The sequence below is a fragment of the Pundamilia nyererei genome, unplaced genomic scaffold, assembly GCF_000239375.1.
Source record: "Pundamilia nyererei isolate P.nyererei 1_Seehausen unplaced genomic scaffold, PunNye1.0 scaffold00125, whole genome shotgun sequence".
In the NCBI taxonomy this organism is placed as follows: Eukaryota; Metazoa; Chordata; class Actinopteri; order Cichliformes; family Cichlidae; genus Pundamilia; species Pundamilia nyererei.
Window position 1 is genome coordinate 109,333 of NW_005187526.1, and position 22,806 is coordinate 132,138.

General features: G+C 40.7%; 2 protein-coding genes across 2 annotated transcripts; both read left to right on the forward strand.

The window, feature by feature from the left end:
- The first annotated feature begins 960 nt into the window (after positions 1–960).
- Positions 961–8,160, forward strand: LOC102193982 (protein LYRIC-like). The gene is made up of 13 exons (XM_005742911.1): positions 961–1,637; positions 1,861–1,980; positions 2,599–2,680; positions 3,012–3,185; positions 3,408–3,458; positions 3,594–3,731; positions 4,794–4,877; positions 4,978–5,046; positions 5,166–5,311; positions 5,797–5,913; positions 6,042–6,140; positions 6,270–6,396; positions 7,157–8,160. Exons 1-13 carry the CDS (start codon positions 1,308–1,310, stop codon positions 7,219–7,221), a joined length of 1,602 nt encoding a protein of 533 aa, XP_005742968.1. The 5' UTR covers positions 961–1,307; the 3' UTR covers positions 7,222–8,160.
- A 954-nt stretch (positions 8,161–9,114) lies between these two features.
- LOC102194272 (lysosomal-associated transmembrane protein 4B) lies at positions 9,115–21,536 on the forward strand. Its single transcript, XM_005742912.1, has 7 exons — positions 9,115–9,385; positions 10,227–10,338; positions 12,231–12,304; positions 12,432–12,554; positions 12,654–12,752; positions 16,644–16,739; positions 20,338–21,536. The coding sequence occupies exons 1-7, from the start codon at positions 9,263–9,265 to the stop codon at positions 20,416–20,418; spliced, it is 708 nt and encodes a 235-aa protein (XP_005742969.1). The 5' UTR covers positions 9,115–9,262; the 3' UTR covers positions 20,419–21,536.
- Positions 21,537–22,806: the final 1,270 nt, after the last annotated feature.

The following is a 22,806-nucleotide window of genomic DNA, read 5'->3' on the forward strand; positions in this document are numbered from 1 at the left end:
ATATATATATAATAAATGGGATTCTTTTTCTATGATTGTGTCATGAACTTCATCATCATTCCAGCAAGTTTTACATTTGATGCAATATGTTTATGTAGGTTCTCAGTCATCCAGGTCATGGTAGTCTAGGGGCTGGACTTCTTTAATTTTCTTGAAGACATCTCACCTGTCATCCGAAAAGCTTCAGTTCTGAAACCAAATAGTGGAGTCACTTGGCTCATGTGAAAAAAATGTGCGGGTCATTATCATGACAAGGCGACCTTGCGTTGCCTTATCGTGTGACCTATTGAGATTACCTGATGCAAGATGTGAGTGGGGGTTGAGGCACCTGGGAACAGATCTCAAAACTGCATTGTAGGTGGCAGGCAGTTGATGTGCTAGCTAAGGCACCCCCTTCTGTTCAAAGATTAAAAACTTTAAACAAAGGTTAACTTATTTTTGTTTAACATTTTTCCTCTATTACTTTGTTGTTGTTGTTGTTGTTGTTGTTGTTGTTTTCATTAAAATTTTTGTCCTTTTGATAATCTTTGTACAAAGGGGGTGGGGCAGGTCTGTGTTAAAGGCGTACTGGAAACATTTTTGAATCAAGAATTTTGACCAATCAGCATGGAGAAAGTTGTAGCCCTGCCTATTTCAACGGACCTGCAATAACCCGTTTTTTTTATTTCTTCCAATGATTTTATGTGCGGAAAAAAATAAAAAATAAAAACTCGTGAGCTGTTAATTTGACCAGAGACTTTTAGGTATCAACATCAGGATCTGTCATTTGTAGGACCAAGACAACAAAAATATGATACAAAAGTGTATAGAAATAATACACCATGCACACAGTACGTGTGTGCAACTCTGTACTTGAAATAAAAAAAAACTATCAAAACAATTCAAGTTCATAATGTATTTTTTGATAAATAATCTAAGACAGCTATAACACGTAGCTGTAATTCACAACCCGGAAACTCAGGTTTACGACTGTCGTGAAGGCAGCGTGTCTCTCTTCCAGTCAGAACGGAGCCATATGAGGTGAACCTGCTTTACTCGCGCTCACACTGGACTCATTGTGGTGGTCAGCTAACGGTAGCAAATTATCTTATGATGATATCAGTTAGCTAATTTGTTTAGCCACCGCAGCGCTTACAACATTTCGCTAGCTTGCTTGGCTGATCGGCTTGGCTGATGTTGCTGGCGGATGAATTCGTTGTTTTTCATAATGTCGAAATCGTTCCGTTATTTTTAGCTAGCACTGCATGCTAGCGCAGCTAATAGTGGTAAGCAAAGCGTGACTAATCGGTCTATCAGAAACCGGAGGAATGGAGCAGTGGCAGGACGCGGCCTCTCGGCAGGTCAGCCTGCTTACTGATCGTGTGAATGAACTGTTGTCCAGAGGTCTGGAGCTACTGCGCTCCGAACTCGGCGTGGATTTGGGGCTGAAGCCGGAGCTCATTCCGCCATGGATGATCCTTTTGCTGGCAGGTACTGGGCTGCTGCTGATGGTCGCTCTGTGGGCCTCAGTCTGTCGGGGTCTCTTCAAGAAGCGCCCTGTTATGAGCCATGCGGACGACGGAATTGAACTAAAGCGAACTGTCGGTAAACCCGTCAAATCCGAGGAACCGAAGAAAAAGAAGAAGAAAGCGGAAAAGGCACGTAAAATGAAGTCTGTTTTATTTCCAGCTTTTCCCTATACCGCTAGCAGGGCTAGCTGTCAGGCTAACGCCACGGTGACAACTAAATCTCATGTCATGGCTAAAACAAGCTTCAGGCTAGTGTTCTGTCCGGCTATGCCGTTAATGGTTGGCGTTTTATGCATAAGTAACAACGGTATAACTTGTAATGACACTCATGAATTTTAAATGACCTTTCCAGAAATCTCAGCCAAACGGGAGAGCTATCGCTGAGCCACAGGAAGAAGCCATAGCGTCGGAAGAGATAGTGCCACATCACCAACCGCCCCCACCAGAAGTCAAGCCGGAGAAGGTTGCTGAGGTAATTTAAAATCGTGCCAGAATCACACTCTGTTAGGACTCAAACCAATTAATTTTTCTATTTTAATTTATCTACGATAATGCTTGTCTTTTGTAGCATTTTCTATCATTCGCGTTACTACTTTGACGTCTTCACTGAATGTAGTCAAGGAAAAAAAAAAAAAAAGAAGAACATTTTCGCCCTTTCACTCTTTAATGACGCAACCGGCCATTGGTGTTGGGTTACAGTCTTCGGCTGTCATATGCAGCACAAATGTGGAGATGTCCGCTTATCACAGCACATAGTGTCATCTTCTAAAGACCACAATATAAAAGTATTGGTGACCCGGAAGGTTCGGCAGTCAGACGTGGAATCACGCAGGAGATAAAGTAGTGCTCACGAAAAGTACATGTAGAAGATTTAGGTACAGTGGATGTAGTTTCACTTATAAATAGACGAGGCCTGAGCCTGCTGTGCAGCATGGTTCATTCAGCATGTGGTCGCTTAATAAATCATATGTTCTGCATACTATCAACATCTTTCTGATTCTGTAAACTGTCATATAACCTTGTGTGTTTATGTCTTTGTCAAATATACTGGCTTTTGTTTGCAACTTTATGTCCGCTCTTTGTTTTCCAGGTGAAGAAGTCAAAGAAAAAGGCCAAACAGGCTGTGAAGGAGACCAAGACAGTGACTACAGATGGCAAAGAACCAGAAGAAGGTAAAATGTTCTGAGTCCTGTCATCATTTAGCTGTTTTCAAAGTGATACTCTGGTATTATCTGTGGTATTTGACTGTTTTAGTTTGTTTAGCTTACCTCATAAGGAAGACATACCCAGTGACCTGACCAGTGAACCACAAAGGGAATAATTAACAGCGTGGGTTTAGTTACATGCAATCGGTGTCTTAGTAAAATTCACTTAGCCTCAAGTCTACATCCAGTCCTTCGCCCTGCTTAATCTGTACCATTTTTTTCCCCCTCACTAATCCTGTAATGAACTCCTGCAGTATTTTGTGACAAATTCTACGCTGAACTTAGTGCTACCTTTCAGGCACATGGGAAACCAAGGTCAGCAACAAGGAGAAACGGGAGCAGCGCAAGAAGGATAAGAGTTCCAGCGATGGCTCAGCCAGCCCCGGTGGAGGGGGAACACCTGTGAGTGTTCCCACAGAGCAGCCCAAGGCCTCCACAGCCCCTGCACCTACCAACCAGAAGAAGAAAAAAGGTGGCTTTTTAAGTGTCCTTTCTGCATTTGAAGAGTTCTTTTTAAAGATCCTGTAGACAGTTGCACAAATGTTGTTTCTGTATACATTGTTGTTGCCTTTCGTTGGTCTCTCGTGGCCAAAACAGTCTATGAATACAGGCATTATGGGAATTTGAGTCTCGAGTGAGCTTTCTCAGAATTGTTTTTGCAGCGTTTTTTCTTGACCTTGCTCTTTATTCTCAGGAGAATCCACAAAAGTGAAGCCTGAGAAGGTGGAGGCTGTTGTCTCTAAAGGTAATTATCAGTATGAAATTGAGAAAGACATCACACATTGATATTAGTACGTACTAGAAGTAAATTACAGCAAAGTCTGGGTTGATGTGCCGCTAGCCTGTCAAGTGGAATCAAATGTTTCTCTCTTGGTATTAGTTAACAGCAACAATGCGGTGGAGGTGTCCTCTGCTGTACCTGATGTGCCGGTAAAGATTCCTGCTCAAACTGTTGCTCCCAAGACTGCCTCCTGTACCACCAGCAGGGAACCACCACTGTGGAAGACGGGGATTGATGGTACTTCTAAACTCTTCATTGTTGATCTTGACTTCTGTTAAGCATAGTGCTTTAAAATAATTATTACAATTAACTGGCTCGTTTAAAAAGTCACACATCTACAAAATATCCCTCATGGTGTATTCAGATCAAAAACAAAGCAAAGTTTTCACATGGTGCAGGTGCATACAAAGCAGGTGCAAAGACAAGTGTGAAAACATTTCATCTTTAGCAAACGATCTATAAATCGTTGAGTTTGAGACAGAACAAAGAAAGTGTAGGGCTTAGAGAAAAGGCTGGGAATTTGTAAAACTTCTTGTAAATTCTGAAGATGGTGTTTGAACCTGATTCCAGTCTACTCTTTCTCCTTTTGGCTCCTGCTATATTGGGTTTTCCAAAAAACAATTCATTCTTCATTATTGTCCTGAACACATCTTTAGATTTGTTCAGGACAAAGAAACTATAAGTGTAATAGAGCTTCATATTAAAAATGGCTTACTGAATATTAACTCACCATCAGTACCAACGGTACCAACTAGTCTGTTAGGGCACATTAGTCCTCATTCATAAAGTGCTTTACAAATCAGAACATTACAGCTACCAGGTGGATTTTTCCCGTTTGAGTGTAACTGGTCAAACAACAGAGCCACTTACTGCTAAAGAGACAGAGTGAAAGTGGACAATATATCCTTGGTTTCGTAACATAAAACTCATTGTTGCTCCCAGGGAAAGCACAAAAGTGAACCCAGTCCTTATTTTCCCCTCAGTTATCGATTTTGTCACTAGTTAGCCAACATAAGCTAATGTAGGTCTATTAGCAACAACCAACCAACAACATGACATCACGTTCTGTACTAACAGAAGATAGTGCTATACATGTTTTTAAAAATTTACGCACAGACAGCGTTAAATCTGTTTTTGATAGGTTTTTGTCTAAAGTTTGACAGTAAAATTCTCTTGAATTATTATTTTTTATTACTTTAAATATACAGCTGCTTAAAGGCCCCATTCAGACAATTTAGAATCCCCAAGGTCAATGTTTTGAGCAGTGATGACACAACTTCTGTGAAATGTGTCTTTCAGAGGCGTGGACTGTGAGTAAAAGGGGAATGCCAACAACCCAGGTAAATCTGATGTCTTTACCGAGTCTGGGAATTGGTACTGCTGGTAAGTATACACTGCAGCAAAACTGAGTCCTGCCACTAGATGGCACTGTTTGTCTTGCCCAGATTTGGTTGTATTAACGTGGTAATTGTTGTCTCCATAGAGCCCAAGCCTGTGAACGACCTGCCGTGGATCAGTCAGCCCAGACTAGATGATGAGTGGTCTGGACTCAGTAAGTGCCATTTACTGGTTTTCTTTCACCGCACTGTTTAATTTTGATGTTGCTTGATGTCATTTCTGTTGTGGTACTCCTTCACGTTTATGTCTCGTGACACCCTTTTTGTCTCTCAGACGGTGGTTCTGTGGACACCAGTTCTGACTGGAACGCCCCCTCTGAAGCATGGGGCAACTATGAAGAGCCCACCCTCGAGCCTCCTCCAGCACAGGAGCAGCCCCTCCCTGAGCCAGCCAAGGTTAATCTGTTGATCGGAGTGGCAGTAAGTGTGGCCAAGCTCTGGACAAAAATAAGCATTATAGAAGTTTTAAAAATAACAACCCATTAACTAATGAGTCATCAGGGCTTAGACTCAATGAGCTGTCCTCGTTCTTTCTTTTGACTGTGACCCTGCAGCTCAGTGGCTCAACACAGTAGACTGAATAGACAACATAGTTTATCATATAATGGCGGCTGTTTGAAACCAGTATGTGGATGTGTACAGATCATATAGACTTCAAAGGCCTTTCTCATAGCGGACATTTTTCTACAGTATGACAAACACAGGTGTAATAAATGTTGCAGTGAATAGCAGTTTACTTAAATGTTGATGCAATGACATGTTGTCATGTGCTACTGTGCCTTGCTTCTGCCAACAGACAGTGGAAAAGTAAGGAATTACCAAAGCATTCCCATTTGCTCTAGAATTTCTAATATAGTGTCTGTTCCTGCGTTTTTAAGTCATGTTTTATCCTCATGGGTTCACAGGAGGATGGTGACGATGAGAAGGATAAGGGAGTGACCACTGCTGATGGAGCGGCTAAAACTAAAAAGAAGAAAAAGAAAAAGAAGAAGGCTGCTGAGGAGGGAGGAACAGCTGGTCAGGTAACAGCTTGTGAGCAAATGCACCGCTGAGTGTAGTAACCTTAAAAGGTGTAAAACAAAGAGTGGTGAGATGTTCATTCTCCTGGATATTTTTTGTCTAAATTCCACTTGTTTGTTTGTTGGCTCAGGAGCCGGAGAAGGAAACTGCACCTGCAGCCTCAGTGAAGAAGCAGCCACCTGTTCAGGAGAACGCTGCTGCCGTCCAGCCTGTCAAAGCAGCTGTCGAGGTCAGTGGGCTGACGGGCAAGAGGGAATCAAAGATGATCTTGAAAAACGCGGCTATTCTGTTCTCTGACCCGTAGCCTTGCAGCTGTTTCTTTTTCGCTCTTAACTTGCTGTTTTCCCTTTCCTAACAGGTGAGAGCAGAGCGTCCAGTGAAAGACAACATATCCCAGAAATCCCCTGTCACACAAGTGCCACTGAAGCCAAATGAAGGAGAACCAACTGCCAAGCAGAACAACCTTCCTGCTCCGACACAACAAAGTAAGCGCTAAACACTGTCAGATGTGACACCAGAACCTTGTGCATGCTGGTACTGAGGCATTTGGTGCAGCTAAATATGACTTTCCCAGTTGTCTAGTTGTTAACTCTGATTTACTTGTATTGGAGTATCAGATGCACATAAGCTGCATATTTTGAAGCATTTACAATTTCAGGTTCTGAGCAGTTTGGCAGCGTGCTATTAATGTAAAGCAAATTAATATAAAGCAAACTGAATCTCCTTCACTAACAAATCTGTATCCAAATCCAGATGTGGGTCTTAAAGCTTTTCTCCTTTACTTTTGTCTAAACCTTTTTTTTTATATGTTACTTTTTATACAAACAAAAAACAAGTAGATCCGTTGCTGAAGTTGGGACAACTATTGGTGTCCAGTGTCTCCAGTAATTATAACGTTGAAAAATGAGTACAATCACATTTTCTATAAACTTGTTACTCAAGTATCACGTTCATGTGACAATGCTGAAGTGTGTGTTTCAAGGTTAAGCTTGTTAATAATCTTAGGAAAATTAATCTGCAACAACTTGGATCATTTGCTCTTGATACTGTATGCTTTGATCAAGCTCTTTAAATCTGTGCTCAGCTCATTTCTATTACCCACGCCATCTTTTTCTGGGAATGATGGGTTAAAATTTTGTCAGTGGAAGTCAAACTCTTTTTCTCACCAGTGAATCAAACAGATGTGGGGTTATGCTCATTGAAAGAGATGTTTAAAGGTGTTCCTACCTTTGTGTGTTTCCACAGAAAAACCTGAGGAGAGCCAAGCGCCCAAACCAGCAAAGAAGAAGAAGGCGAGGAGAGAGACATGAGACGGAGTCCACTCTGCAGGCCTCTGTATGCAAGAGACTTGATACTCTGTTTATGCAACACCTTTGGTGGCAGGAACTCTGAACAAAGATCTTCTCGATGGACTCTACCTTGAAAACGTGTGGAAACCGAAACAACTTTTATACACATCCACGTGTCAGCAGGCGCATCGTTGAAAACTGAAACTAGATGCAGTGCAATCTAATGTAATGCGGTGTTGATGATTTTTAAGTATGCATTTGATACTGATTGTGTCTTCTAATTCCACTGAATCCAATAACTGAAGGAGCTGTATTGTAGTAATTAGACGTGTAGAAATTACTGATCATGTTTAGAAGTGTGTTATCGTGGTGGCTATCGAACGCAGAATTACTGTGTAGAGAATGCAAACGGTTGCATCAGGTTACACGACACTAGGCCTTCGCTTTGCTGTCCTTTTTTTTTTTCTTTTTTCTTTTCTTAAATTGCTCTGATGTTTTAAGCTGTGGGACCGGTGAAAAGAGCAGGAAGATCAAATGTTTGTGTCAGCGGTTTGGGCTCGACGGCACGTAAACATTTGTGACATGAAATGAGCTGTGAGCGTTGTGAGACCATGGAAAAGGGACTCATGAGTCGCACTGTATTTTTATTTTACCTTTTTTTTTTTTCCATGTAATTTTGAACACTTCATGGACACACTCTCCATCTGGTCTGTCCCCTGTCTGTTGTTGTACTGCAGTGTGTCGAGACAACAGTTTCCTTGCCGTGTTTACTGTCTGTGACTGCTCTTAGAGCGCAGCCGCGTGGGAGCCTCTGATCGTACACGTGTCACGGCAGTGTCATCAACCTCCTCATGATTTTCCACCAGTGAGTGATTCCGAAGTCTTCAGAACCTTTTGTAAAACCTGTTTGTAACAAAAGAAAAGCTTAAGCCATATGTAAAAAGACTAAATAAAGGCCAGTTTTTCTACATTTGGGCTTCTTCATAGCACAGTGTGGATTGTCCCATCACTCTGAGAAACCAGTGTTACTGCTGCTGAGCTGCCAGGTTGATGCCTCAGGCCTGCAAGCTCACAACGACCGAGACTGTCCGAGCCGGGGCTCGAACCGGCAACCTTCCGATTACGAGACGAACTGCCAACTCTGGAGCCACGATCCCCCTTGCATAAGGCAGTGGTGCTTTTTAAAGACGCGACCAGTAACTTCCAGATTAAAGTACTTATTTTAATCCCCGGCTGTATAACTTTCTGGAAATGACGGGTTACATCATCGGATTTGATCCGATCTAATCTGTCACACGCTCCAGTGTTTATCATCCTCAGGACGAGTAAATGCATCCTTCTGCAGCGGATCGGCAAAGCTGATCAGACTATAACCGGAAGCATAGGGATCCTTTTCTTTTCAAAATAGTAGCATGCTCAAGTTGTCATTCGGGTAGTGTGCAGAAAAGAGGAGGAAAAAGTTGTATACGACTGATTTCACAAGCACACATTAGCCTGCCATTTGATGACTTTGACAAATTGAATTTGGTCCGCTTGATTTGATTACTCATCAAACTAATCTTATTTTACTAATCTGGAACTATTTGCTCCGTATGTCATCGCTATCATTACAAAATGTACATCAAATCACATCCATGTTAAAATATGTGACACACATATTGGGCGGGACAGAGTTTGTCTTCCTTTAAAATAATGTAAATGTCTCACACTGGCTTAACGCAGTGAAGAACAATGAATTGAAATGACTGAATCGGTAGATTAAGGAAAATAAATGGTGATGCATTTGCTAAATACATCAGTATTTGCAATATTGCTGTAATAAAGCAATAAATATTCACCTTAAAGAGCACAGTGAGACCGCTGGTGTTTAATTTTGAAAAAACGGAAGTCGTGATTTTAACTGTGACGCGGGCTTGTCGCGTTCTGGTCCGCTAAGCTGCTCACCGTGATAAGTACCGGACGGGTCAGGGGCAGTCAGAGCCTGTTCGTCAACTCTTGCTCGGTGAAGACGTCGATAGGACAGCGGGGACTCTTCCTTCACATACACCGACACCGTTTGTAAATGCCTGCAGACACACAAAAGATGATGATGACGGCCTCTCCGTGGGACCGCTGGTACTCCACGCGCTGCTGCCTGTGTTGCCATGTCCGCACGGGAACCATCATCCTGGGGGTCTGGTACATGGTAAGCATCGCCTAACTCTGTCACTCACTGCATGCATGTAGACTTCAAGAAACAGCAGAGCCAGAGACAACATGATATGAGCACAGGATTTAAGAGTATATAATCTGTCATTTAAAATCATTTCACGTCAGACTTGATCTGTACTTGCCTTTTTGATATTTATATAGCTGGAATCAAAATATAAAGATGACATTGTTTTAAATTACTTTATCCAAACTTTTATTTGTAAATACAGGATTATTGATAATACTTAATTTAAGAAATTACTTATAGTATAGACACTTTAATCAAGTATTTTAAAATTGATTAATGAAACAATTCTGTCTTTTCTGTGTTGTGGCACTAAGCTCTTATGGAGCATGTCTGTGAATTAATGCTGGTGTAGTTGAGTATATCAGACTGACTAAACCAAACACCACATGTGGAAAAAGCTTCTCTCTGCTCCCTATGAATAAATGAGCAGTGGGCCTCTTCAGGTAGGGTTTTGTGTCAGGCTGCCAATTGACTGTGGAGAATTTTCCATTACACTCACCTGATCAATGGGGATGTATGAGTCACCTGAATAATGAGAGGTGCTGGCCAGAGCAAAACAAAGACTTCTACTGTAGGTACTTCATTTAACATAGCTGCACTGTCTCCACGCCAAGACTTAAGAATTTAAGGATGGTTACTGGCTGCAGTCTGTGATGATAAAAAGTTAAGTAATGTAAAGAGCACTAACAGACACTGCTCTGCAGATTATTAATTATGTGTGGAATGTCAGGTGAAGAGGTTTACATTTCTGGTGCGCCATCTGTGCATACTGTTGCCTTCATCTGTCCATATGTTCTCTGTCCCTAAGCTCATCAATGCTGTGGTGTTACTCATCCTGCTCACTGCCCTCAACGATCCTGAGCAGTACCACTTGACCAGTGCAGAGTTGGCTAATGACCTGGATGTCATGGATGATGCCAGTAAGTAGTGTTTTGCAGTAAATGTATCATAAGTTGTCTCTAAGAGTTATGAAGTAGATTATTGTTAGGAGTTTTTACATCCATGTATCTTTTTGTATACGAGGGTTAAATCTTGATGGAGATTTGCTAGAAAACCCAGTGGGCTCTGTGGTGTTTTTCTTAAACTCTTGCATGTAGGTAGATCCGTCATGTAACTAATGGAATAATTTACTGTGTTATTATAAGGAACTCAGACATTGTCTAAAGTGACAGTCTTCATTTTTGTATAAGTAAAAACACCCAAAGCCACAGCCTCCCAAAAACCCAATGTCCATCTGTGCAGAGCATTTGAAAAGCCTTCTTAACACACCAGGTGCGTGCTGAAACAGTCTGACCAGGGGTGACTCACAGCACATGGTGCTGGTAGTCTCTGATTGGGAACGACTATTGTCCCAGTTCCAGAGGATGAGCGTTGTCCTGTGACCCATTAGTACATGCTGGACCAGCCGGTGCCACTGCAGTTTTACAATCACATGCATAGAATGTTCAGATTTCTGAGGTTTATAAGTATCAGTTCACTCAGTAACATGCACTGACGCTTGCTTTTGTGCAATAACAGTAAACATCTTTTGTTTTAATCTTTTCTTAGTAAAATAATTCTCCCCTGAGAAAAACATCATTATCCTTAGGGCTTTGACTCTAGATGAGAAGAAAGCTACTGGTTCCATTTGTTTTTTTTCAGCGTGTAACTGGAGTTGAAGGGGAATTACCGTAGCTCATTAGCTTATTATAAACACACTGAAGCTAACAACTAGCTTGTCACATTTTAATGTTTTTTAGGCCAAATTAAACACGGGGTATATGATATAAATATTGAGCTTTTGTGATAGATTTTAAGCTCAAATTTTCTGGTTAGCTATAATCTACCAAACAGAATCAATGTTTGGGTATATTTATAAATGTTAGGGGAAGAAAGACAAGCTAGTCTTTCTGCTAGCTAACCTTCGTTTAGCCACATTTTTATGTTTTGTGGTGGCACTTAAAGACAAGATATAACATGCTAATGGATGAGCTTTATACTTGTTGCTATATCGAGTTGGGGCACAGTTTCCTGGCTTCCAGTCTTTATACAACAAAATATTATTATATTCTGAAATTATGTGTAAAATGTATAATAGCTTAAGCATTCACCACCAAATAGCAAGAAGGGAAGGTTAGCAACAAGCCTGTGAACATAATGGAGAATTCAGCTGTTGCCAGATATTTTACTCATTAGCTGGTAAAATAAAACAAAAAGGGGTGAACATCACCAGGCGGCAAAATTGTTTCTGCTGCCCCAGATGGCATAAAATCAAAAAGCTTTTTATGCTGGTATTTTGCCATTTACCTGAATTAGATTCTGGGAATAAAGTGTCACACTTCTGAGTCGTCTTTTTTCTTTTTTTAAACCACAAATCTGATCCATCCTGTGACTCAGAGCTGTGAAACACTGATTGTCAGGTCATTATTAAAAGAATATGGAAAATAATGGGTCAGGCAGGGGAAAAAAGTGGCGTTTCATTGAAGTGACTATTATTTCCCCGTAGTGCCACTTTTATTTTAAGGTTGCTCGGCCTTGCGCTTATGTAACAGAATGATTAGTTCTGTTCTGTTGAGTTGATTTCAGGTCAGGCTGACACGATGTGTATCCCAGAGCAGAGGTTAAATCCTTTTCTAGTTGACAGATGCATCATGCCATTATTTTCTTCTGCTCTCCATTTGTGGTCCCTTGATGACACCATGTTCTAAACATTTTCATAAATGTAATTCAGGATTGATTGCGCCACAGCCAATGTGACTACAGCCTGAATTAAATAGAAAGCAAAGATCTGTACAGCTTTTTTGAATTTCTATCTTTTCTCCTGTTGCTTCAGACATGTGCATCGCCTCAGCGATCTCTCTGCTGATGATTCTTATCTGTGGGATGGCAACATATGGTGCCTACAAGGTAAAAAAAACATTTATTTTACTCTCGTAATTGTATTTCACGTGTTGCTGTTTCCCTGTTGATTCTCTGCTCTTTGACAAATAAGCCATTCTGTCCCAAATATCTAACGTTAAGGTCTTTATTTCAGTTACGTCCCGCCTGGATCATCCCTTTTTTCTGCTACCAAATATTTGACTTTGCCCTTAACACCTTGGTGGCTGTTAGCATCGTAGTTTACCCAAACACCATTCAGGATTACCTGCAGCAACTGGTGAGAAACATCTGATATATGTATATATTTATTTTACTTATCATTTATAATTTGACATGAAATGAAAACATCACTGCTGTCTTTCTGATTCCTCCTCAGCCTGAGAACTTTCCCTACAAAGAGGAAGTTGCTGCTCTCAGTAACGTGTGCTTGGTCGTCATCGTGCTGCTCTTCATCGGCTGTATTCTCGGCTTTAAGGTAAAGTTTTCTGCGCCCAGTTTACATATTTGTCTCATATGCTTAGCAGCACCTAGAAATGTTTCCTGGTCTGCTGACAATATTATGCAACCTTGTTACACAGGCTGTTGCCTTTTTACGTAACCCTCTGTTCACATGTGGCTCTGTGATGTGACTGAAGTGAGGTGGAAATTGATTAGCTTTCACTGGTTCTAGGTAAAGTAGAGCCCAGGAATGAATCTTGAAAGCGTGCTGTGGATAAAACCTCGCTCCAAAAAAGCCGAGATGCTGTGTAAAAACTCAGAATGCAATGATTTGCAAACCTTCAAAACAACATGTCAAATGTTGACACTTTAGACATTTTGTATTGTTTTGACTGTGCTCGTTTTCAGTGTCTGGACACCTTTTTGTTTTACACCACTCTGTAAGTGCTTCCCACTCCTCCTTGTTGTGGGATTTGAGATGCTCAACAGTTTGAAGCCTCCTTTGTTGTATTTTGTGTCAAATGTTTTCAGTGAGTAATGTGTCTGGACTCTCAGTAGGCCAATATGGCCCCTAACTCTGGACTCTTATTGTTCCAAACTGTGTTTGTCATCCAGTATTAATGATGCCCTCACATAATATGTGCACCAATGGACCTCCATTTGATTGCATATGCTAGCTTTTGAACTTTATTATAATAAGCTAGCTGTTCTCTTCATTCTGACGGAGGATTTAGACATTTCGAAAGCTCCAAAAAGAATTTTAGCTTCTGGTTCATCAGACCAAAGTCTCAGTCCAGCCTGACTGAGATCGGGCCCAAAACTGGGATCCCGTTAGGACTCAGGCACTGATGGCAAAAAACTGTAATCAGGCAGATTTTCCAGATTCTCTTTTAGGGATATATTGCTCATGCAGTCCTGCCCCTGTCTCAAATGTTTAGAAAAATGTTGCTGGTTCATTTTATACATGATCCCAACAGTTGTTGGAAATGGGACTGTATTTTTCGCAGCAGACATATTTGATTTATCACAGCAGGAAAAGCAGAGAGCACAATACCAGAACCCCAAAGCAGCTACACTGAATTCAGACACCATTTCTTTTATTATTTATATGTCAAAGTGAGAAGGAAGAAGTGTAGTACTATACTTGTAATATAAGGTTTACTCTCAGCTTTCCTTCTGAAAGATTTAAAGTCAGAGTCGGGTGTAGGAGTGTACATATGTGTAGTCTCAAAATTATATTACAGTGTTTCTAGGAAATTTGTGATGATGGTATTTATGACAACACAGAAGAAAGGCTGAACAATGTGGTGACTGCAGCGAAAAAAACACAAGGAGGCATGTTTAATGTTTCTTTTCCAATGAGCTTTGGTTATTTATGCAATGTAAAGTATGAATTATTCCCACGAGGTGCCAGCAGCTACAGTGGTGACACAGCATAACTCATATATACAGTGCTGTGAAAAAATATTTGTCCCCTTACTGATTTCTTAGTTTTTTGCATATTTGTCACATTCAAGCAAATTTGAATGTTAGATGAAGATAACCTGAGTAAACACAAAATGCAGTTTTTCATTCATGATTTCATTTATTAAGGGGAAAGACCTATCCAACCTGACCCGGTGCTGCGTGAAAAAGTAATTCTCCCCCTGTTAAATCAGTTTTTTGGAAAGGAGTTCACTTTCACTAGCTGCACCCAGGCCTGATTACTGCCATAGCCGATAAATCAAGAAATTGGGCCGTTTTAAACCTGTAGCGGTGAAACAAGTTTGTTTTTTCAACCAGGAGCAGGAAGAGTTTTCTTGCATGTTTTGCAGAGTTTGGTGAAGGTTGTTGAAGTAGCTCACTTTTTACTAAATCATCATTGGCTGACATACGGCTCTCGCTCCAGAAGGTTCTGGGCTTGTCGTGTTGTTGTGCCTAAACGTAAACTCTTTTCTTTGCAATCTCATTGACGCTGCAATATTTTTTTTATCATGTAAAACTGTATACCGATATAATCGACCAGCCCTAGGGACGAGTTACTTCCTCTTTTTTTATTAATTTTTTTCAGCCACACTATTAAAGTGGCTCTTTGAGGGTCAGTGTGTTCTGATACTCAATTACTGAACACTGTTTAGTAAAATTAAGCAAACATTTATGGTTCCAAGGCAACCAATCACTTCCTTGCATCATCTAAGTTGGCCTGTGCCATGCACACTAAGTGTGTTTGCAGTAGCAAACTCCTTATTTATCCAAGTGTGTCCCTGGGAGCTCTAGAATAAACCTCTTAATGGTCACTTGGGCAGTGTGGCAGTTGGAAATGTGCACAAAACAAGCAGGCACTTGGCCACTTACAAAGTGTGGGCGCACCCGTTAAATCCTGTGGAGTTGAGCTGTTAATGAACTTCGGACGGAATCAGGTCAGGCCATTGTCCAAAGCTGACATTTCTCACTTTAAGCACATAGGAGGGGCAAGCTAGCTCACCTTAGGTGAGCGTGCTGCCTGGGTAGAGCTTGCACGAGGTGTCACACAAGATGCTCATATGCTCACTGTGAGTTCACTGCACATTCACCAGCCTTATTCTTACATGGGTGCAGTTGGACATCGCACAGGCTTTGTACTCGAGAGCAGGTTAAAGATAGTTTAATTTGTGGTCCAGATGCAGTTGACGTTTGTGCTCTGACATAAACCTGTGTAAGGTAAAGGGCGCTTTAGCGTCAGTGCAATATTTAGCCTCTTAAAAAAAGTTGCAAAGTACTTTAAAAAGCCATGAAGACATAAGAAAAATCCTAAAAAATAACTTGTTTTTATTATGTATCTAAAGCCAGTAATTCTGTCAGATAGTTGCTGTGATTCTGCTTAAAACCAAAACATTTGTAGTCTTTAACAACAAAAGGTTAACCCTGAGATAAACTGAGATAAAATAAACGGTAACGGTTAATAGAAGCTCATATGTTTCATACTATAGTCGATCAGGGCCTTTTTAGATTGCAAACCCCATGTAATTACCCCAAATCCATCTTTTTAATCAGCACCACTGTCTGAATAATTTCTGATCAAATAATTGGATTTGTATTTGTATTTGTATTTGTATCTTTATTTATTTCAGACATAATAAAACAAACAAAAAAAAACCAATATATACTCGTCTACATGTATTTTCATTTACGAATATGAATATATGTGTAGATATACACACACACACGTATTTGTACAGACAAACAAGAAAAATATAATAAAATAAAACACATTTGCACAATCAGCATCATTATCACACTGTCAGCATGGTTTTGCAGTGGACCATGAAGTAAATTAAGCGATTGCTGCACCTTCCTGTGGAGGTTGTTTGAATAACAGAGCTGTCAGAGCATTAGGGCTGATACTTAATTGGTTCTTATGGTAAGAATGTTTGAGAGCTCAGCCTGGCTTTGGTTCCTGCTAGCGGATGGATGTAGCAGATGGTGTTGTGTTTGGCCGAGGCATTTCAGTAGCAAGCCGCCTGCTGAGAGCCAGATGATTTCTGGATGACAGAGAACAACAGGAACTTGCTACTATAAAGAGACGTCTAACCCTCAGACAGATTCTGCAAACACAATCTGAATCTAAAGAAGAGCGAGAGTTTATTTAGAATAACAACAATTTTACTCCAGCCTTACATTCTGGTGACAGTGATGCCATCTGTGTCAGTAGGTGTGCAGAAAACTTACTTTTACACCGCAGCTTCTCTGGGGGCAAGATGACCCAGTTATATCTGGAACACCTTGGAAAATTCATTTGCATAGTAACGAGGAGAAGCTGCTTGACTTAAAGCTTTAATAAAAGCATCCACTGAGCCGCGCTACCAACGGGGCTGATAATAATTTGTCTATGATTTGTTATTTACCATAACTGTGTTACGTAGTCCATGTGTCTAACATGTGTTTTTGTTTTCTTTCTTCCCATTCTCAGGCATACCTGATAGCATGCGTGTGGAACTGCTACAGATATGTGAGCGGACGGGGCAGTTCTGAAATCCTGCTGTACGTCACGACCAATGACACCACCGTAAGTACTGAGAACAACGCTGACTTCTTTGTTTAAATGATAAGACTGGTGATGTCATGATATCATGTCCGTTCAGGACTTTTCCATGCATATTGGTAGCATTTAGCATCAAGCCCACTTTTTCCAGTTGTACTTGTAACAGTTTGCGACAAATACAGTGGTCTGTTTGGCATTTGTTTGGAACTATTTTCAACAGGAAATTAATATATATTTGGCACTCCAAACATTTTCACAGCAACAGTAGCACACTTTCTGTGGGACTGAGCCAGAGTAAATGATTGTGTGTGCTAATTAAGGTCATAAAACACAACGTTATGTGTTTTTCTCAATGGGTTTTAGCCAACACTGAACTTCTACAGCACAGAAGAATGAAATAAATCAGACTAGCAGAAGAAAAAAGTATTTTTTTAGCAGCACTTTATTTTGCTGTCAGACCACCTGTGCAAATGTTTCCAGTGAGCTGCTACAAACGCCTGTGTGCAGAGCTCGCCAGACATGTGAGGGTTCTCGCTTCAACACTAATAATGCACTCATTCCTCACGTGCAGTGTACAGCTGTCCAAATACTTGTAATTTACAAGTCAGCAGCTATTAATGTATGACAAATAAGAATAAACTTATACAAATATAAGTATAATATATTATACTCAAAGTCCATTAAACCCTCTTTCATGTCTAAATCATCATTTAGGGAACTAACATTAAACAGTTTCTGATCTTTGCTGTTTTTCTGCATTTTCCAAAAAGTAGAAAAGCAGCTTCTGTGCAATCCAGACTGCAGGTCACGTTTGGATTGTCTGCGTAGGTTTCCTCTGCTCAGGCCAGTCTGGCAGCCATAAAGTCACTATGTTGATGGGAGAAAGAACATTTAAAGCTGTGCTGTAGTAGCGCGTAGTTTTACAGAAGCTGCAGTTGCATGGATGAATGGACAGACTTGGAAAGAGAGACGAGGATCCATGCTGGTGAAGTCATTAGATGGGTACAGTAAGCTCTTTTTAGGGCCTCATGTTGGTGTCTTATTGACCGGACCTGGCTCTCAGTTCACTGTTACCCCACTGCCCACACAGCTAACTGCTTGACTCTGACAGAGGGGAGAAGACTAACGGAGCTATAGAAACACTAATGACTGTTTTGACTATTGCAAAACGTGGTTTTCGGTCTGAACACATAAGGAGCTGCCAGTAACTGGCCCCATCAGGACTGATATTTGACCTTGCAATATATTGGGTTTCACAAGTATTTTGACAAAACCTGTGCTCGACCCCTCAGGGCGTAACACTGCACACAATTTAAAACAGCACTTGATGGTCTACGCGCTGTAGTTCCACTCGCTCCTGATGTGTAAAACACGTGGGCTGTAAAGAGAGACCCAGGAGGCAACTTTCCAGCTGACTGACATCACCAGTGAGGAGTGCCAGAATATCAGCAGCCATTTATTTCCTAACATCAGCCTCACGTCTGCAGGGATGCTTTTTCAATCAGAGCTAGCCATATTTAATGGAAGCTCCCCCACATACCACAGCCGGGTTTGTGGCTTTTGGTTAGCAGCTTGCATGGTGTTACATCAATTATATGATGGTTAGGTCAAAGGTCCACTAATGCATTGCATGTGAACTGTATTCTTGGGCATAAAGAAAAGTAATTGACACCCACACACAGGTGCTTTATTGGAACAATAAATAAATGCATCATAGAAGAAAGCATGCTTAATTTCTCTTCATGGAGTTGGTGTGGGTGTTGACTGTTGCTTGGCCCCACTCCCCACAGATCACGGTGTCGTTCAGGCATGGCACACAGACTGGGGATTTATTAGCTAGAATGGAATAGCAACTGTTAGATTTGATCCACTGTGTATCCATAGATGCTTTCCAATACACACACAATGCAGCAGAAGATTTACTATACCCCAATATTGCCATAGTGATTCCTGTGCTACTTGCTTCCGGTTGTAATCCTGACTCCTGTGTTTCCCTCTCTGTCAGTTTGCTTCCTATTTTATTATTTTGGGCTTAGCATCCTTATATTCCTTTCTCTTTATTTTAGCACCCCCCCTTTCTGCAGCTCACAATTGTCTCAGTTGAATCCACCTGTACCTTCTTTCTCCTTTCCCTTAAATTATACATGGTGTGTTTTGTTTCCATTGAATTACTTTGTTTTCGCCGACTCTTGTGCTGGCTCTCCTGCACTCGGTCAATTCTTTTTTATTTATAATCTAATGCACCAGATGTGACCAGATGCAATGCACTGTTCTTTTTCTGGACAACAGATGATGTCACATGTGTCACAGCAGGGCACAGACAGATGATTGAAGTTGTGTAGTAACCTTAAAGTTCATGATATGCATACCACATGCTACAGTATGCACTTTAAAACGATTTCAGTATGTGCTGAAACTCTTTAAAATGATCTAATATATGCAAGTACAGGCCTAAAGGAAATTATTGATTACTTAATATCCCACATATTTATTTTAACATCATTAAAGTTTGTTGTCACAAAGGCAAGACTGTACCCTCGTTGACTCGTTGTTAAATATTTAATAACACATGCAGGTCAAACACATAGCGTTGTTGAGGAAGCCCACATTTCTGTTGTGAGAATGAGTGCTGGAATGCTGAAAGAAATCTTTCAGATCCAGGAAAACATTATACAGCCTTAAAATGCATCAGTTTTTTTTTTAAGTTCCTTCATGGTGGGACCTCAATTCTGGCTCTATCATATCACATAACGGGACACGGCATTGAGCGGAGACATCAGTCCAGCTGAGACTGTGCCTTCTGTGATGCATATAGACAACCATTAGCCAGATTTAGTTTGGAACTCCCCACTTATCCTACTTTTACTTTTGGTGTAGGGGGTGAATAATAAAAGATGAACAAGTAGATCTGTCCTCTCTAGTTATCTGTATACAGCTCTAAACTAAATCTGGCTGCTGACAGATGCTTTTGTTTTTCACGTGGCACAATTTTAGGACACTTGCTTCATGTACTACATTTCCTTCCTGATATAATAGTAATAGTATTTCAGTAGTAGATTTAAAAATATATATTTTTTACATAAAATAACAGGGAAAAGTCCTGCAAATAAATTCAAAAATGAGCACGGGAAGCTTGATGGCTACTACATGTTAGCACTGCTGTTGTAAGCATGGTAGTATATAGGTCAAAGCCGCACTGTGCTGAAGTACAGCCTGCTGCTTGCATGCCTTTTTTTCTTATGTATGACATTTATTTTAATATTTTGTCTAAGAAGGCTTCCAATCAACCGCTCCAACTGCTTATGTAATGTGCAGTGCAAATAAGACTGGTCATCTTGCCATACTTGCATTTTACATGTTATATAATCATATTTAACTGCAGCCCTGCAGTTTAGCCTATTTTATTGGGGAATCAGACTGATTTCTGTGCAAGCTGTTCTCTCTGGGCTTACAAATATTTCACTTAATCCAAAATAAATTTTTAATATTTCATTTTTTCTGTTTCAAGTTACATCAAAAGTGATGTAATATTATGCAACTTTACCAAAAACATGTTCATATTGATCAGACTGATTTTCATGGTGTTTATTCTGAGTCATGTCCTCATTTCTTTGTCTTCCAGGTGCTGTTACCTCCTTATGATGACAGTGTCAGTGTCCCTCCCAAGCAGGCTCCTCCACCTTACACCACTGTTACAGCATGAAAACATTCCCGGGATCCTGCCGACTGCTGTTGATAAAAACACAGCAGAATTGATGCACCACACTGCCTCTCCACTGTACAGTATATTTCTGGATATATTGTAGCTACACACACATTACCATTCTCTTAATGCATTCACACGCATATGTACAAAAACACCTTGGACAGATATACAGACGCACACCACCGTGACCTCTCATCCCTTCCTGTTATTTACTTATTCTTATGTATTTCTCTCCTGTAGCTCTCTGTGTATCTCTGTGTCTTAGTATTCATCCAGAAACGATGTGCACTTTTATGCATTTGAAGCGAAACAAGACAAAAGCACTAGAAAGTTCGATAGATGATATATATTTTTATTAATTCTATTTATGCTCTCTGTGTCTGTAATCGTATTCTGTGGGTCCTACCTTTTCACAAACATATTTAACTTGTGCAGAAATGCAAAAAACCCAACGTATGGCTCACATTAACGAGTGAGGAGCCGTTGCGTGTTTCCTGTTTGTCTCGTCTGAGCTCGTGATCAGGGTTGGATTGCCTTCATTCATAGCTTTCTCTCTCATGGGGTGCACTTCATGGAGCCACGTGTGAAGTGTCACCTTGACGGGAAGTTTCCCAAAGAAATGCACCTGCCTGTGTTCTGACATGATCAAGGAGCAACCTAGTGTATATCAAACATATCAGCGTATTCTACCACAGACATAATCACGGTCTCGTGTTCTAGAAATCAGGAGTGTTGATTTGCGTTGACTGATATTCATAACTTTCTAATGTAATTGTGTCTTTCTACTGATTGATGACAAATGTCTTGGATTGCTGTTTATCTAGAAGCACTGATCTGGAATCAGCTTGCTCTTTGAAGTCACTATAAGTTGGTTGCTGGACAGAGGACTCGGAGCCCAATAAATATGGACTGTGGTTGTGTTTTTTCAGTTAAGCCTAATGGGAGCTTTCTTGTCTGTGTAAACATTACACAAGTCTGTTCCACCAGATGGAGTTACTGGCAAACCACTCGTCCCTGGACACAAAATGTCCTGCAAGGACTCAAATGTCAAACCTTCTGTATGGAAAACAAAGATGTGACATATATTTATCTATTAAAATCCAATTTCACTGATAGATGTTGTGTGTTTTATTTTGTCAAACATGTATATGAACTTGAGCAGACATGTTTCAAGGGTCAAATGGAGCTCAGTGTGTGTGTGTGTGTGTGTGTGTGTGTTTGCAGGAATTGTTTAAATTAATCTGGCTAGTTTTTTTTTCTGCTATTAAGAGTTAAGCTCTAGCTTAAATGGAAGATGTGATGTCGAAAAATATATTTGGTCACTGAAGTGAGCAGTGACTGTATAGTCTAAGGAGCTTGGAAAGAAAAGCGTCTGGAGTTCTTTAAGTTTCCTTGAAGACGTTTCACCTCTCATCTGAGAAGCTTCTTCAGTTCTAAGAGCAACTAGTGGAGAGTCCCAGATTTTAAGCCCTATGGGAGTGTCCCCAAGAGGGTCATGTGATTTATTGAGGTCAAATGGACCTCAATATATCACATGATAGGGTGGGGATAGGTTTCACAATGGGTTCACCTGAAACCTTGGCTGGTTGTGACCCACACCCGTTTTCCCACCTTGGCTAGTGTGATTAGGTAGAGGATCAATAGGGGGTCCATGACCCTCTTAAGAGGGACACACCCATAGGACTTAAAACCTGGGACTCTCCACCATTTGATCTTAGAACTGAAGAAGCTTCTTGGATGAGAGGTGAAACGTCTTCAAGGAAACTTAAAGAAGTCCAGACGCTTTTCTTTCCAAGCCCATTAGACTACAATGAGCTGGATGACTGAGAACCTTCACAGACATGTCTGTGTATAAATGTGTCTACTGTGTGGGAGGCAGGGACCCCCAGAGTGGAATTGTGATGACTTTTACTTACCAGGTCTTTCCATAAACTGCTGCTGTGGCTTTGTACAATTCTTCTGAGCATAATTTGTAAAAGTACAATCCGCCTCTTACAGAGCAGTGATGACCCATTAGACTACACTAGACTTTAAATCTATCAGGCCCCTGACAGTCTGACTCCATTACATTATTATCTATCATTTGATGAGCTACTCATGTTCCTTAGTTTGAAAACAGGAGCCAGGCTGACCAAGTACACGTCTCTAAAACTTTAATGTAAGAACAACATGAAACATTTACGTTGTCTCTACTTTCCTCCAAATAATAAATGTTTAAAGTGTTTTCAATATGTAAAATTGGGAGTTTAGTTCCACTTATCTGGAATAAATATGAGTAAGATGATCTGAATGAGAATAAAACACTCATAGTTATTGTTTTACCAGCAGACCGATCAAGAGGCGTCTCCAAAGTCAGAGTCAGAGTGGGAGTATACAGAGAAATAG